The sequence below is a fragment of the Rutilus rutilus genome (genome assembly GCF_951802725.1).
Source record: "Rutilus rutilus genome assembly, chromosome: 15".
NCBI classification, from domain to species: domain Eukaryota; kingdom Metazoa; phylum Chordata; class Actinopteri; order Cypriniformes; family Leuciscidae; genus Rutilus; species Rutilus rutilus.
In genome coordinates this window covers 25,882,349-25,899,301 of record NC_140220.1, presented here as the reverse complement: position 1 = coordinate 25,899,301, position 16,953 = coordinate 25,882,349, and the positions used below count along the sequence as shown (strand labels likewise).

The 16,953-nt window shown below is 37.7% G+C and overlaps 1 protein-coding gene across 1 annotated transcript in view; it reads left to right on the top strand.

The window, feature by feature from the left end:
- Positions 1-16,231, top strand: part of xkr6b (XK, Kell blood group complex subunit-related family, member 6b) — a gene marked incomplete at its 3' end in the record, with an annotated part of 58,035 nt that extends 41,804 nt beyond the window's left edge. The window contains exons 2-3 of the mRNA XM_084431371.1: positions 13,436-13,632; positions 15,258-16,231. Of these exons, the coding sequence (XP_084287497.1) occupies positions 13,436-13,632; positions 15,258-16,231 (1,171 nt within the window). The remainder of the gene's footprint in view (positions 1-13,435; positions 13,633-15,257) is intronic.
- Between the last annotated feature and the right edge of the window lie 722 nt (positions 16,232-16,953).

The following is a 16,953-nucleotide window of genomic DNA, read 5'->3' as shown; positions in this document are numbered from 1 at the left end:
TCATGTGATCCAGACTCTCGCTGTGATATGAGCAGGCAGTTGCTAATAGTGACAAAAGAGCGTGAAGAGAATCAGAGCGTGAGGGACTCACAGCTCCATTGACTATGAGCCGTGAGGCAGTGGGAGACAAACACACATAAACACACTAAAACAAATAACAAATGTTCTTTTTATTTTTTTTGCTCTCTCTAAAGGTAGTTTCTATTCATGAATGCTACTGAAGTTGTAATTTAGTGCAAAATGATTAGAACTGACAGCCAAATCAGCGTAGTGAAATTCTTTTCGTTGTGACACTGAAGACTGGAGTAATAGCTGCTGAAAATTCAGCTTTGCCATCAAAGGAATAAATTAAATGTAAAAAAAAATTAAAGCAGAAAGCAGTTATTTTAAATTGTAATATTTCACAATATTACTGTTTAATCAAATAATTGCAGATAAATCAAATAAATGCAAATAAATCTAATATATTTACTATATAATACAGTATGTAGCCTAAATATTAGCAGTTAGTCATTTTTGTTTATATTGCAGTGGCTGGCAGTAATACATTCAGAAATCTATCCATTTACCCGAACATTCGAGAGCAAGTTGACTGAGCGTCTGCAAGCGTAGTTAGACGCGTGTATGAATATCTATCTGCAATAGACTTCAGCAGATGATTTTGCTAAACAAAACGACAATACAACAAGACGAAGGCGTCAGCTAACACGACATTAAAAAGGTACAAAAGTAAAAGTAAAAACATTAAAGGTACAGTGTGTAATTTTGACAGTAAGTGGTTGAAATGGGTACTGCAGTCCAATTTCAAAATATTCAATATTATATTCCTGCAGTACGGAGGGTAGAGTTTCAGTGGACGGGATCACACAGACCAAAACAAGACATGTAACACACACATTTCAAAGTAAAAAATCAAAACTGTCTGTATTGTTTTTAGAGAAACAAGTATGTGAACTTAACATGTTTCCTAAAAATCAGCAAACATATTATAGTATTTTATGCTTTAGTACAGTCAAAAAATTACATACACCACCATGAAATAGTAGTTTAAACCTGTAATATTGAGTTATTGTATATAAAAACACAAAGCAACACATTCTCACCTGTGAAAGGTTATCCCATTTCTCAGGGATAAATCTTAGCGGTTTCAAAACCAAAAGCTGCCCAGTGTTGTGGCCTAACCCTTTCTGTGTGTTACAACACGCTGACCGTTCCAATATGGCGGGACGCCGACATGTCTGGAGTGGTCGAATGCAGAATGCTAATCAGACGTTGGCTTTTGCAGTCTTTTTGGACTTATAGTGACACCTAGTGGCATGGATGCAGCATTACTCAAATGTTTTCCGTTACTGACCTTGCATCCTCCTAGTGTGCATACTATCCATCCTTAATAATATGTGATATTAGAATAAGCATGTCCCAAAGCATAGTCTGTTGAAAAGTCCAAAAAAGTCCCCAGATGTGTTTACTGGCGTGAGGGTGGGACAACCTCACTCACATGAAAGCACAGCAATAGCAAACCACAACAAACCAATCAATTTTCGATTGACTAAATCAAGTCCCGCCCTACATTTCCTGTTCCTGTTTCAAAATAGGGAAGAAAAGACAACTTCTGTTTCATGCCAACTTAAAGCCTTCTCTGGGTCTGTGATTTATTGTATACTCTGTCTTAAAAGTGTTGTGTGCTACTTTGATAAATGGAAATGTTTCTGTACCCACTGGGAAGCATTTATGCCCTCACTGTTGCCATCATAGTGATGTAATGGAAGGTACTTTCTTGCTTTTCTCCAGAGACAACCAGTCGGCTCTAAATCTGGCCCTGTCACACTTTCATAAAAGCCAAATTTAATTTGTAGCCATTTGTGTGTTTCTCCCTCACAGTGAATAGGACTGTGGCTATAAATACCTGAGTTGCACATGGGGACAGAGATGCTGCGCATAATCAAAGAGAACCTCAGCAGAGACAAATAATCAGGAGAGAGGGAGAGCAAAAGAGCGAGCGGAGAGCGGAGAGCGGTAAATAATGATTAGAACCAGGAATAGAGGGAAAATGGAAGCATAAATAAACAGGGAACAGATAGTAAAGGGAAGAAAGGGATGCTGGGAAACTGGAGGAGCGTTCAGCAAGGTGATATGGAGGACCTGAAGAAAGTGTTTCCTCTCTCACCTCAGCTCAATGACTCATTTAGTGAGTCATCGCTGTCCTGTCACACACACATCTGCTGCCCACACACACCTCTCCAACCAATTAGGCGTATGTACTTCAATAGGCTACAGAAATATGCAAAACAGCCAAAATGGTGGCCGTCTTAGCACACAGTAAAATTTAAAAGTAACGACAGTGCTTTGTTAATACTTGAAGGGCATGAAATGGGTCATTTCCAAGGACGTCTATAATAGTGACTGTCATGTGAGGTGTGACGTGCAAGGCAGCAGGCCAGGAAAATATAAGCTTTATGCTTCTCCAAAAAATTGGTCACTTCTACTATATTGAAATATTCGCTACTTTAGGGTGTTTCTCCAAGTTTTAGCTCAGTGGTTCTCAACCTTTTTGACTTCAAGGACCCCATTTGTCCAAGACAATATTCGAAGGCCCTCCTATCTAACTACCTCTACTTCTGTGTCACTTTAATGTCACTTTATTTGTCAAAAATGTCACTTTAATGATGTACATTTTTATTTTAGGGTTTTAGCATTTTAATTATGGTAATATGACTACATAGAAATCATTTTAAGACTTCCCCCTGGAAGTTTGGTTGAGAAGTTAACCACGAGATTAATATGAATAGATTTAGTTTATTTTTGTTATGTGAAGGTCACATTAAAATATGGTAATGTCTGGGAAACTTTTTACTATGCCTTTTATGTATACATTTAATTGTTTTGCCCTTGCCCCAGACCCATACATGTGATGTGTGGTGAAAACTAAGAGAAATCAATGTAAATATTACTTATTTTTTCCCGCAAAATCAGAATATTTCATTGTGCATTGTGCATTTTGTCAAATTATGGAAACATGTAAAAAATAGTGATGCATAAATATAGTGTATAATATACATACAATGTTAAAAATTTAATTATTCAAGACATTAAATCATTTTAATGCCATTTTATTAAAAACATGTTAGATATGTAATTTCCACTGTCATTCCTATCACGGAATGTTACACTGTAAAAAATGTCTAACCTCCCCAACTCAACATTTTCTAGTGACTGGTCACATCTAAATTTTTCAATTGGCGCAAGTGAAAATCTGTAAATTATCAAATTAAATTTACAGAATTTCACTTGGGCCAATTGAAAAATGTTGAAAATTTTGAAAATTTTGAGTTGGGAAGATTAGACATTTTTTACAGTGTATTAAATAGCCAGTTCAACCCCCCGTTAATTGGTTCAGTTCTCTCCCTGTTTATCACTATGGTTTCTAATTGATTGTTAGTTCTGTTCAGGTGTTTCTTGTTAATTAGCTCCTCCGTTGCTGTCTATTTAAGCCCTGTGTTTGCATCAGTTCTTTTCTTTGTCAGTTTTACGTCATTTTATGTTGGTTGTTCTGTTCCTGGTATTCCTGTTCTCGAGTGTGATTTAAAGATTTGAGTTTGTTTCTGAATAAAGACTGCTGCACCTAGATCCTGCTTCCTCTCTGCTGCAACCAACCGTGACAATATAGGATAAATAAAATGCAACACGTGTGCAGCAGGAAATGGTCTGTATCTTTGGTGCGGATGGACAGATGGCTTGGACATGACCTGGAACAGGAGGCCAAGCGCAGGCTAACTAACGAGGCGTGAGCAAGCTCAATGATCTCAGGCCGAATAATTCAAGGGGAGCCAGGTTTCAGATAACAGGTCTAAAAGGTCTCAGCGTGAAGGGCTTCAAATGCAGCATATGCTGAAATTGTGTAAAAGGAAAAGACTACGATTGAAGAGGATTTCTGTGTGAATGAAAGTCAAACAAAGTTTACGTAAACTCTTAAATAAGTCAGTTGAAAAGTGCAGCTTTCTTTTATATATAAAGGGCCCTTTGATGTGTCCCACCCCAGCTTCCCGTTTCAATAAGAAATACTTCAACTCAGGAAAGAAAGCTGCACTTTTCAAGTGATTTATTTGAGTTTACGTAAACCTTTGCTTGACTTTCACTCACACAGGAATCCTCTTCAATCATAGTCTTTTCCTTTTACACAATTTCAGCATATGCTGTGTTTTATTGGACAATAATTTTATGAGTGCGAATGATATTAAGACTTACATAAAGTTGGTTCATTCTCTTAGAAGAGAAAGAATATACATTTCAAATGTGTATCTGCTGGATGAATTCATAAAATTTGGGAGTACATTCAGGGTGAATTTTAGTTGTCACACCTGGCGATGGGAGTGAAATGAGAAAAATCATGTATATTTCTCTCCAGCACAAGACCGTGTTTTGAATAATTAGTATAGAAATAGTTTTTTGATAGTCAATTTGGATGCTTACTGTGAAGAGGAAGTTTGAAGACTGTTGTTCTTACAGTTTGAGTTGAACTATAGCTGATTTTGGAAGCACATACTAGCATTCTACATGGCTTTATATGTGTTAGGTTGCAGTTCCTAATGGGCAAGCCATTCGGTGTGTCAGAAATCACATACTGTCTGAGTAGGTACTACATTTGAATTTACTTCAGGACCATTAAAAAAACGAATGTTCTATATAGTATGAATGAATTTCGGACGTATACATCCGCCATGTTGTTAGTCATGTGACCTACCAGCGTCAGTTACGTCACCTTACTGCCATTCATCAATTCTCTCCCGTGGCCTTATGGGACAGTAAAGTGTCCATCGCATACATATATATATATATATATATATATATATATATATATATATATATATATATTGCATCTCATGTTCAAAGAATAATGTACAAGTTAGATTGAACGCATTCGCCACCAATCTGACAAAACATTAAATAGTTATGAATTGTCATGTTAGCACACACTCAATAATACAATTTTGTTATTTTTTATCCACAAGAATAGTGCGATCTTAATTTTGTATTAACTTTGAACTTAAAGCTAATTTTGATTTCCATGGGGTCATTAGAAGCATTTTAATACAGGGTTACACGTTTTTTTCTTACACTGAACTCATCATTTGCTCCGCCCATTGGAGTCAGGAATCAGGATATGGAGCGCAGTCCAACAGCACACGAGTGGACTGGTTCTGGATCACACTGCTCCAACATTTGAGGAGCATGTGAGTGTGGGGGGCAAAGAGCATACTGGTGGGTTTGTTTGTTAGCACCCCCTGACATTTACCAGACTTACAGAAAATGTCAGTGAATGCCAGATGTTAGCTCTGGTTATGATGCAGCTCTTGAAAAGCCTGAGCTATTGATCCATAGCCTCCCTCCCCTCTCCCAATTCACGTCTCCTCTCACCCTGCCCCTTCACTTGTCTTTTCTCTCTCTCCTCCTCTCCCTCTCTTCTCCTGCCCTGTGCGGAGCAACCGACACCTGTCAAAGCTCAGAAGTCAAAGGTCTGAATAATGGATCTTATGCACATTCTGGCTGAAACTGTCAACATTTACATTTATTCCTGAGTTGCATCTAGCCATGTTCATGCTTGAGAAGAACAGCCCTGTCTTACATGAGTGGGCTATTGAATGTACGAGATGAATTATGTATGTTAAGGACAAATGCTTTGTCCTTTTTTTTTTTTTTTTTTTAGCCCCACCTGAATCAGACAAGCCTCTGATGGAAAATCGGAGCTGACCTTCCCAGCTTTGACACACCATCTCACATTTCTTCACCCCCAGAGGGAAGTTTTATAGCTCAGAGGTTGCTCTTTCGTAGGTTAGGAGACTTAATGGACTTGTGTTTCTTTTATGTGTCAACTTTGCCTCTAGCAAATTCCTATTTTTAATTGAAATCTGATGTGATTGCTGACCCTCGTGGATCAATGATGTGACAATACATTTTAAATACATTAAAAATGCTATTCATACCTACAATGATGAATACACCTTTACGCCACATATTTATAAATTAATAATTCATTATATTTATAAACTTTAAAAACCTTTAAATAATTAAGATGTGTACATTCATATGTATTCAAATTATTCAAAAAGATTATTTTTCTTGATGGTTACACATGACAATTTTAGAGTTATTACATTTTTGTTTTGTTTTTATTTATCCTATATGTCATATATTCTGGTTTCTAGACAAATCTGAGCATGATCTGAGACATTGACTTTAAAGCGGACACGTGAAATTAGTAGGTCTTTTTATCAGGAGAATCAAGAGAAAAGTCTCCATTTGCTCTTAATGTTATCTATAAACTGCAGAAACAATTGAGATCTCATTTGTGATTTTTCTTTCCTGCGGACAGGCTCCTTCCCTGGAACATTTTGTGTCACCTTCAGTCAGCTGACTATATGATTGAGCGGTGAAATGGAGCTGAAGCACTAGCTGCACGGTTTGAGATCCTCTCCTTGTTGAGGAAAAACCTGGCAAGTTACCTCGTTCATTCTGTTGGCATTGTGACAGGTGAAACTCCAGTTCACGTTGCATTTTTCAGATGCATGTGCTGTTTTGCCATTTGTCCTCAGAAATCTGATTCATGCAGTGAAGTGGTAAATGGGCTCCATGCATGATGCATTTAGAGTGACAGTTTCATTTCTTAACATGTAGTTATATTATATTACATTTATTTCTTAACGTAGTTATTTGTAGGTTTGTCTTTTTTATTTTGCTATTTCACTGTGTCGTGTTCATTGGATCCTCATCTTTAGACACAACTGGTTTTACTTACTCATTGGTTACTGTTGGTGGTGGTCAGGCTGTTTTAGTAATGGATTGTTGTTGATTAGTCTTATTTACTCATTGGTTGTTCTTGGTCAGTCTTGCTTAGTCAGACTGTTGTTTAGCTTTATTTACTCATTGGTTGTTCTTGGTCATTCTTGTTTAGTCAGATTGTTGTTGGTTAGTCTTATTTACTCATTGGATGTTGTTGGTCAGTCTTTTTTGTAATGGATTGTTGTTGATGAGTTTTATTTAGTCTTGTATACTCATTGGTTGTTCTTGGTCAGTCTTGTTTAGTCAGACTGTTGTTGTTTAGCTTTATTTACTCATTGGTTGTTCTTGGTCAGTCTTGCTTAGTCAGATTGTTGTTGGTTAGTCTTATTTACTCTTTGGTTGTTGTTGGTTAGTTATATTTACTCATTGTTTTTTTTTTTTGTTGGTCAGGCATTTTTATTTTGTAATGGATTGTTGTTGATTATTCTTGTATCTTTGGTGGTTGTTGTTGGTCAGTCAGTCTTGTTTAGTCAGATTGTTGTTGATTAGTCTTCTTTACTCATTTGTTGTTGTTGGTCAGTTTTGTTTAGTCATAGATTAGTTTTGTGTAGTCCTTGGTTGTTGTTGGTTAGTCATGTCTAGTCATTGGTTGTTGTTTATTAGTCTTGTTTAGTCATTGGTTACTATTCATTTAGTCTTGTTATACAGTATTTTTGACCCCTACGTATGTACATAAGTTACCCCTCATGTTACCTTTGTCCCTTGTGTATTAAATGTCCTTTTGGTCCTTTTTTGTGAGTCTTGTACATGTCTGGTTTATGTTTAGAGCCCTTTCTCAAGCTTCATCTATCTCAGGGGTCGGCAACCTTTTTGTCATAAAGTGCCATTTTTAAGTTTCCGAGTTCATCACTGTGCCACAACACACACATAGTCTATATATATATATATATATATATATATATATACATACATACATATATACATATATACATATACATATACACACACACACTCATATAAATAGGCTACACAAACATTTTACATTTTCATAATGGCTTACACAGAAATAGTAGGCCTACAGAAATGTAAATATTTCTCTTGAAATTTGTTTTAGATTATATATATATATATATATATATATATATATATATATATATATATATATATATATATATACACATATATATATATATATATATATTTTATATAAAATATCATATCCTTTGTTTTACCCAAACTGAATAATAAAAACAAGTTTAAATGGGTTGATTTTATATAAATATTTTTGAGTCTTCATTTTCTTTTCTGACATAACCTAATCCAGTTCTTGTTAAACACACTAGACATGCACATTCTGTGCATTTTAGGCACTTTTGTTTGAAATCATATTTATTTTGTCCATCAAATGTGTGCTTTCACTTTAATTGAGCGTGAGCAGCGCAGACAAAATAGACTAGGCGGCGAATTCCTCGCTTCACTGCTGCTCACGCGACGCTCCTGAATGCACTCATTGATTAACATGCACGCCGAAAAAAATATGCGTGAAACGGCCGTAATTCACGAGGTTTCCTACATGTGCGTTCCGTGTGCACATGTGATGCTGGTGTTGCGCGATGTTAATCATGGGGAGCCCGAGACCAAGTGCATTTGACCGGCATAAAATCGGCATATGTCAGACTGACCGGCCAGTCGCCGGTTATGGCCGATCACGTGAAAATCGGCTGATTTCGGCCACCAGCGGATCAATCGGTGCATCTCTAACTTAATAAAATAAGCTTTTTTTTACTATGAGGAATTATTACATCAAAATGTAGATCTGTGTGCAGGTAGACTACTTTATCTGAATGAAATACATACACTTCTCTCGCATTTGCTTGCGTGTCAGCGATTAACCCTCCGCGTGCCAGTGTTGGCACGCGTGCCTTAGGTTGCTGACGTCTGAATTCTATCTTGTCAAGTCCTGCTTTATTATGGTTTTTGTTTGCTACTTTCCTATAATAACAATGTACTAGGTCTTCAGTTTCATCATAATGTCAGTTTGTTACACAAACACTGATGTTTGGACATATAGCTTAAAGGGGCTTTAGAGACATAAAATCCTCAGATAACATTAAATAAAATAGAGTGAATAACTTGCTTCTGTAACATTGTATGCAGAGATGTGTTATAGTCCAGGCTGTTGTGGAGAATTAACTCTCACAAAGAAACATGATGTGCTTTGCCGGTGTGCACAATAATGTCTTTTTGTTGCTGTTGTTAGTGATGTTTGCCACCAAATGTTCCTCCTACTTTTACATAATTACCGGCTCTTGTTAAAGCCATTAAGCTTTGCAACGAATGCAAAGATGATTATAGTTGTAATTAGCTTCATGAGAGCAGTGAGCGGCAGAAAGAGATTACGCTCCATCCAAAACACATTCTGGTGAACGATGCTAAAGGCACACTCACTTTTCAGAAAAGCATGTGATTCCCAAGAGTCACTGAGACAAGCTGCCCTTTTCTGAAAGACCTGCAAATGTGCAAGAAACATTAGATACAGTATGCAGTCCTCATAAAACAATTAGGCTATTGGGGAAAGCTTGATGGACAGTCTCGACAGGATGTTGAATTCAAAGAAAAACATTTTTTTAATTGTTTTTCATCAGATTTTTTTTTATTTTGGATTAAATGTTCACAGTATGACTTTACATATATATATATATAAATATCGAAAATGACGGGTTTTTTTGGTAAAGAAAAGTGTTTTGTCTTCACAATCTTTCATCAGAATGTAAAAACTATTTTTTTTTTCTCTGAAAGAACCTTCCTTTTCCACAGACATCACAAATGGGCAACTTCATAATGTTTACCAACAGCCAAATATCTATTGTGGCTGTAGTTTAGAATGTTCACCAACAGCTATTTAGGCTACTTCGTAATGTTTACCAATGCCAAATAGCTATTGTGGCTAGTTTATAATGTTATTTAATAGACTGGCTAGTATTTAGGCTACTTTGTAATGTTTACAATTGCCCAAATAGCTATTTAAGCTAGTTTAAAATGTTCACCAATAGCCAAATAGCCATAATGGATCATTTATATTGTTCATTAATAGCTTAGCCTACTTTGAAATGTTTACAATTAGCCAAATAGCTATTGTGGCTAGTTCATAATGTTCACTAATAGCCAATTAGCAATACAGTTTATATTGTTGACCAATAGCTATATATGGGCTACTAAATAAGGTTTACCGGTTAGCCAAACTGCTAATGTGTCTTGTTTTGTTCATCAATAGCAAAATAGCTTATTGTTATTTGGTAAACTTTAAGCTCTGTCTAACCTAAGCTCTATGTAATTCTAAACTCTTCTCTTGTTGACTATTCTGTCTACTCGGAAATGCATTAAACAAAATGAAATGTGTTGCAAACAGCAATTCACATTGACTTCCGATACCATGGCATAATAACAGTATTTTTGTCAGAAGGGTAAACACAGCATTGGAAATAGAGTTTTTCAAACCAGTTTAGGTTTTCGGGAACAGACATCATCTGTGTGTGTGACTGTATAGCAGCTGTAGCGAGGTTCTGTACTTAATGTGTACATTAAATGCGAGAGCAGCTGTAGCGGTGTTCACTAGGTGTGTAAACAGAGTGGGTGAGCCGCTCTCAGTGTAAAAGTAGCTCAGAGCAGATGGCACGGTTATGGCAGCCAGAGAAGTGAAGTCACAGCAACTTCAAGCAGCAGCTGCCCCTTTCATGCTGAAATATGACCTGCTGCTAAGTTTTTACATTCAGAATCCATGCCTGATGCAGTAAAAATAAGACTTCATAGATTTCAGTGTAATGAACAGGGCATTCAAAGCTTGGTGGTCCAGAGAGAAGAGGGAGCGGGGTGCACTTACAGACGGTGTGGATGAGTAAACCATGAAGAACATATTGTATGAACAGAATGGCAAACGCAGACATGAAAGAAACATAGAGCTGAGATAGCTGGAGATTATGCTCGTCAACATTGTTGTGGACTGGAGCCAAGGAGGTGGGGTGGCATCTGTGACTAACTTTGAAGTTCGTGTATAAATATGTGTGTGTTTCCCACCAGTTCCTTTGATGTACTGTGTATTACACTGTTTTCTGTGTAACAAAGGGCGTTTCCTCCGAGGTGGCAAGAGAGGCAGTGCCTCCTCAAAAAAACTAGATGAGAAAATAATCCACAGTAAAAATAAAACAATGCAGATATTACAAAATATTATACACTATTACAAAATTTGAGCATAAATCACTATTTTTCTAAAGTGACACTGTCCAACAGCGACACCAGTGACTATTAAAAAGAGCAGCCGAACATTAGTTAACAAATAAAATATATTTGTTATTATTTTGGAATAAATGTAAAAATATATTGAGAAAACTTGATGATAACTATACTTTGTTTTAATAAATAGATCAATAATTACATTGTAAATGTAAAAATGCGTCAAGATTAAGTGTAACTGGTACATTAATCAAAAAATCTTTCTTTATTTCCCATCTCATAAGAAAATGTAGCTATTTTACTAGTTGCTCATTTTGAATGAAATTAATACAAAAATGCACACACATGAATACATAAATTATTTATTTATTTATTAGTAGCTGTTTACATAGACTAGAACCATCACAGAGGCAGGTGTGATTTGTCAGGGAAGCAATTTTGAATGATATCTTTATGGTAATAGGGACATTTTATGTGTAGAATTCAGAAAAATTGCTTCAAGCACTTTTAAGTAACAGAATCATGCTGTTTTTACAGATTATGTTGGGCAAAGCCTGTTTTACACAACAGTAACGTGTACCCTCTAGTGGTGTAGTCGTATCATTACACTCTTTTTGGAGGCAGTTTCATTTTCTCAGATACTGGACCTGTGAGTCCCATTTACCTCCTGTTGACCTCATAGCGTCAGTCCTGTTATTATGGCTGTATGTAATCTGCTCCTCTCACAACATTTTTATGTTCTTTATGTATCTTAGCTTCACTCATTAAACACATCATAATTGAGCTTCAGTTAAGAAATGAGATTGTGCCTCCCGATGTTTAAACATTGTGTGGCTACATGGTGTTGAGCTCTAGAAGATCATCTAAGCTCAATAATCAATCTCTGACAGTCGCTGACACAGAACACCCTGTCTCCATCCCTGCCTAGACAGGCGCCCGTCAGCCACTGTCCTCACTGGTATAGTGGTGTCTTTTAACACAGGATGAGAAAAGATAGGCAAGATGTTTGCTGGAATAATTATCTGCTTCCAGTTATTGCACACTACTGATTTCCCCTGACTCTCAACTGAACCACATCAAATATCACAGTCTTTTTAAAGACTGAAAAATAAGCCCTAATGAATATGTTATTTAATATTAGATGTTTGGGAGCAAAAGGAGTATTTATGTGGAATAATAAATTTGTCCCGTATATAAATGTGAAATAATGCTATTTGTCCTGTATTTTACATACACATAATTGAATAAACACATAAGGACGTTGCAATGTCATTGTCACTGACAGCATCTAACTTAGTTTGTATATTTAAGTAATATTCACAAGACCACAATTCACAACTTTCAACGACAATGCAAATGTACTGGTGTGTGTATTACTGGACTGCTTGATATTAGCACCCCAATGGTAGAAGTCAAAGCAAAGCTTATGTCTCGATGCTTCTCAGAGGCGGACAGAGTACACAGCTTCATTACTTGAGTAAAAGTACAGATACCCCTTGGTAAATTTTACTCAAGTACAAGTAAAAGTACTACAGTCAGATGTCTACTTAAGTAAAAGTACTAAAGTACTTGTTTTTAAAAGTACTTGAGTATCAAGAGTACAAGAGTACATTTTCTAAATATTGCATTACTACTGCCACAGTGCTTACATTGGTAAACACAGCAAACACTTGAAGCGAAACCTATCATTAACTTGTTCAGAAAATTGAAATAGTCTGGCGAGTTGGGGCCATGGGTTGGCACATTCCCGGGATGGACCTGCTGCGTCTTCATCCATTGTTTCGTCCATGGTTTCGTCTCTTATCTAAATCTGACCATGGAGTTGACTTTGGCGGAAAGCTGAAGGTGATTGCTGATAGGCTGTCCCAATCAGTGGCGCCTGCACAATCCAATCACGTTTGAGAGGGAAACAACAAATTGAGGGTTTCCGAGATTTTTCTTTTTTTTAGAAGTAGTAACGGGTACTCACGGTTATGGATAGAAATGTAGCGGAGTAAAGAGTACAATAAAATGCCTCCCAAATGTACTTGAGTAAAGTCATGAGTACTCCCCAAAAATGATACTCGAGGTAAAGTACAGATCCCTCAAAATTGTACTTAAGTACTGTACTCAAGTAAATGTACTCCGTTACTGTCCGGCTCTGATGCTTCTACACTATTTTTAGTACCTCCTCAACACAACACTGGTTTGAAGGATACAAATAATGCACAAGGTCATAATTGCACAGAGAATGTACATATGTCCATAATGGATACAAGATATCAGTCTGGTCAACTGATCCCTTCCCTTGTTTTCTCTTTCTCTGTTTCCCCCCATTGTTTACTGTCGTTTTATACATCTGAAATATAATCTATATAATTTCATCTCTGTATATTCCAGTTTCATACTATCTCTGCTTTCCTTTGTTTCTGCATCTGCCCCTCTGCAGGTACATCAGAACAATGTATCTCGGCATCCAGAGCCGCAGGCAAAAGGAGAACCAACGACGCTTCTACTGGGCCATGATGTACGAGTATGCTGATGTCAACATGCTCCGTCTACTGGAGACATTTCTGGAAAGCGCTCCACAGCTGGTTCTCCAGCTCTGCATCATGATCCAGAAGAACCGGGCAGAAACACTGCAGTGTAAGGAGTGCCTCAAGGCTCTGTACTGAGACTGCTGACATTTCGTACAGTATTGCTTTTATAGTGAATGTTCTTTGCATGTGTGCATTTTACTGGGATCATTTTTAAATCTTGACAAGAAGATAATGAGATAGATATATTTATTTTATAATTTCAGTAGCGAGAGTGTCAAATTGACTTAATTTGCTTTGCAGTAGTGTTGGACATTTTTCACATGCATTGCACGCTCAATCAACATTTCTTGATTAGAAATGTTGCTGGAAATGCATCTTTAATTTTTTATGAGTGTAACTCAAGACTCTGTAACAACATGATGTATGGCTAAAATTCGCAGTTAGGTTTGTGACAACAAAATATGATCTACTGGATCTCACAGCTTTGTGTTATATTAATACATCAACAAGTCCAGCAACCATCTAGAATGGGTAGCAACCATCTTAATCTTTCAGAAAACCAAGCAAATCATGACAAATCTATACAGTGCATCAGGAAAAAAGGCTGACTTGTGGACGAATCTGACAATCTGAGCCCTCCCTGGCTAAGCCCTTTTAAATGATCAATTGTGTTTGTGGGGAACATGTTTTTTTTTTTCCTGCCGTGCAGCTGATAATGTGAGATGTGAGACCATTTCTTACTTGTGAGGTGACAGCACTGCCAGCAGTGTAGATGATTTTATGAACATGAAGTCTGAGCTCAGCAGGATGAATGGTAAACATCTTAGAAAAAAGATACATAGAATAAGCAAGAGGTATGTTTTGGAGAATATAGCTCCATAAATGGTAGGCAGGTGTTATAGAAATGATAAGACAATGAATGATGCTGTTGTACTGTTTGTGTTAGGGTGCTTTTCATTAGCATTCCTGGATACAGATAAAGTCATTTATCACAGTACACACACATTGGGTTTGATTTTGTTCTTTTCCCCCCACAATTTACCAAGATTGTAGAATGCGTGAATAACAGACAGATTAATGTAGATTATTTGTAACGTGGGAAATTTGGAAACTGGAATTCAGAGCACGCTTTCATGCAGTTTTATTGTGGTTCTGGATGTTTCTCTATTTATCATGTAAAAATACATTCATTCATGAAGAGTTCAGATGCAAAAGCCTCTAAGTGCCGTCTGAAATTTTCTTCTAGAATAATAATTGTTATCAACCTCGTATATTTAAGTTCAGTAATTTCACTTAAATGGCAATGAAGATTACGTATTAATTGTCATTTAAGTGAAATTACTGAACCTAAATATACGAGGTTGATAAAAATGATAATTCTAGAAGAAAATTTCAGATGGCACTTAGAGGCTTTTGCATCTGAACTCTTCATATGTAAATTACCATTCAAAGGTTTGGGGTCGGTAATGTTTTTAAAAGAAGTTTCTTATGCTCACCAAGGCTGCATTTATTTGATTGTTCTATTGTTTCTAATTTAACATTTATAATGATTGTTTTTTTGTTTATTTAATAATGATTTAATACTATTTTTTTAATTTTTTTATATAATTATAATAATTACAAATTTTAATAAGCAGTGATAGTATAGGAACAGCAATAGTATAGCAATGATACTTTGTATATCTTCTAATAATAATAATAATAAAAATTGTATTTCTCTCTGTTGTCCAGGTGTGTCAGCGATCGCGTCTCTTCTCTCGCTTTCCTGGGTTCTGGCCTCATACCACAAGCTTCTGCGTGATTCCCGCGACGACCAAAAGAGTATGAGCTACCGGGGAGCGTTGGTGCATCTTCTGTGGCGTTTCTTCACCATTTCTTCTCGGGCGCTATCTTTTGCCCTTTTTGCCTCGGTTTTCCACCTATACTTTGGCATTTTTGTGGTGCTTCACTGGTGTGCCATGGCCTTCTGGGTAATCCACGGAGGCACCGACTTCTGTATGTCCAAGTGGGAGGAGGTGCTATTCAACATGGTGGTCGGCGTAGTCTACGTCTTCTGCTGGTTTAATGTCAAGGAGGGAAGGACCCGATTCCGCATGGTGGTTTATTATTCACTGGTGCTGGTGGAAAATACCATCCTTACCGCTCTGTGGTACACCTACAGAGACCCGGTTGCTACCGACTCCTACGCTGCATCCGCCCTCTGCGGCGTCTTCCTGTGCTTTGCCTCCGGAGTGGCCTGCATGGTCTTCTACTACGGGGTGCTGCATCCCATGGGACCCGGGCTGAGGGTGCTGGCCAGTTCCTGCTGTGCTGAGCTGCTCTGGGGTCTCCCGTTACCACCTGAGGCCGAGCCCATGGCTCCCACTCCGGGGCCTCGGGGCTCCCAAGCCACTCCGACCAGGGCTATGGCTTCAGGGGACTACAGCGAGCCGGAGGAGGCTGCCACAGACACATGCCTGCCGGTGTTCCAGGTGAGATCCACAGAGCCCACCGATGCGGCGGGCCGGCCCATTCAGCCCGAGGGGCCCCTAATCAAGATTGACATGCCCAGGAAGCGCTATCCGGCTTGGGATGCTCACTTTGTGGACCGACGTTTGCGGCGGACCATAAACATCCTCCAGTACATCAGCCCCAATGCAGTGGGCATCAGGTACAGGGATGGACCCCTCCTCTACGAGCTGCTCCAGTATGAGTCCTCCCTATAAAGGCGCACAATGCCGCTTCTTCTCTACTCTCATGCCCTCTCTGGTTCTCCACTTCCCTTGGTGCTTTTTTCTTCAGAGTTTTTATTTAGTTGTACTCTTGAGCTATAAGAGTGCATCTAAGGTCTAAAAGAGTCTAAACAGAGAATATTCAACATATATTTTGACTAACACAGTGTAGAGTTGCAGAACAAAGAGTCCGAAATACAACATTCCCTTGTTGGGGTTACTATGGTGTGAATGTTCGACTAATGTGTTTGTTTGATGGTGTTTGTGGCCCTGTCACCTCTGACATGTGCATGATGGGAATGATGGAGGAACATAGTCTTTTAGCATCCTCATTCTGATTTTGGCTTTTACCATTTTGTGCCTAGGTTTTATCCAAACAGTTGTGATGACAACTGATCTTAAAAGACGGCAAACAAGTTAATATCTAATATCTAGACTCTAAGAAAGCACATTTGATTGTCAGAAAAAGCACACAATGCCCCATTCCATTTCTCTTGTGATTAAGGGGGAAGAGACTTGATTGTTGTCAAATTGCTTTAAAAAATGAACAATCGCTTTTTCGAGTAAAATACAATGATGTCATGTAAAATTTTTGGTGTTGGCCTACCATATAGCACTGCCACTGCTATTTTGATCTTCAAGGGCCTTAATATTTATCTTAACATGTCTTTTCCTATTGAAACTCACTAGTGATGAGATATACAACTTTGTAATCT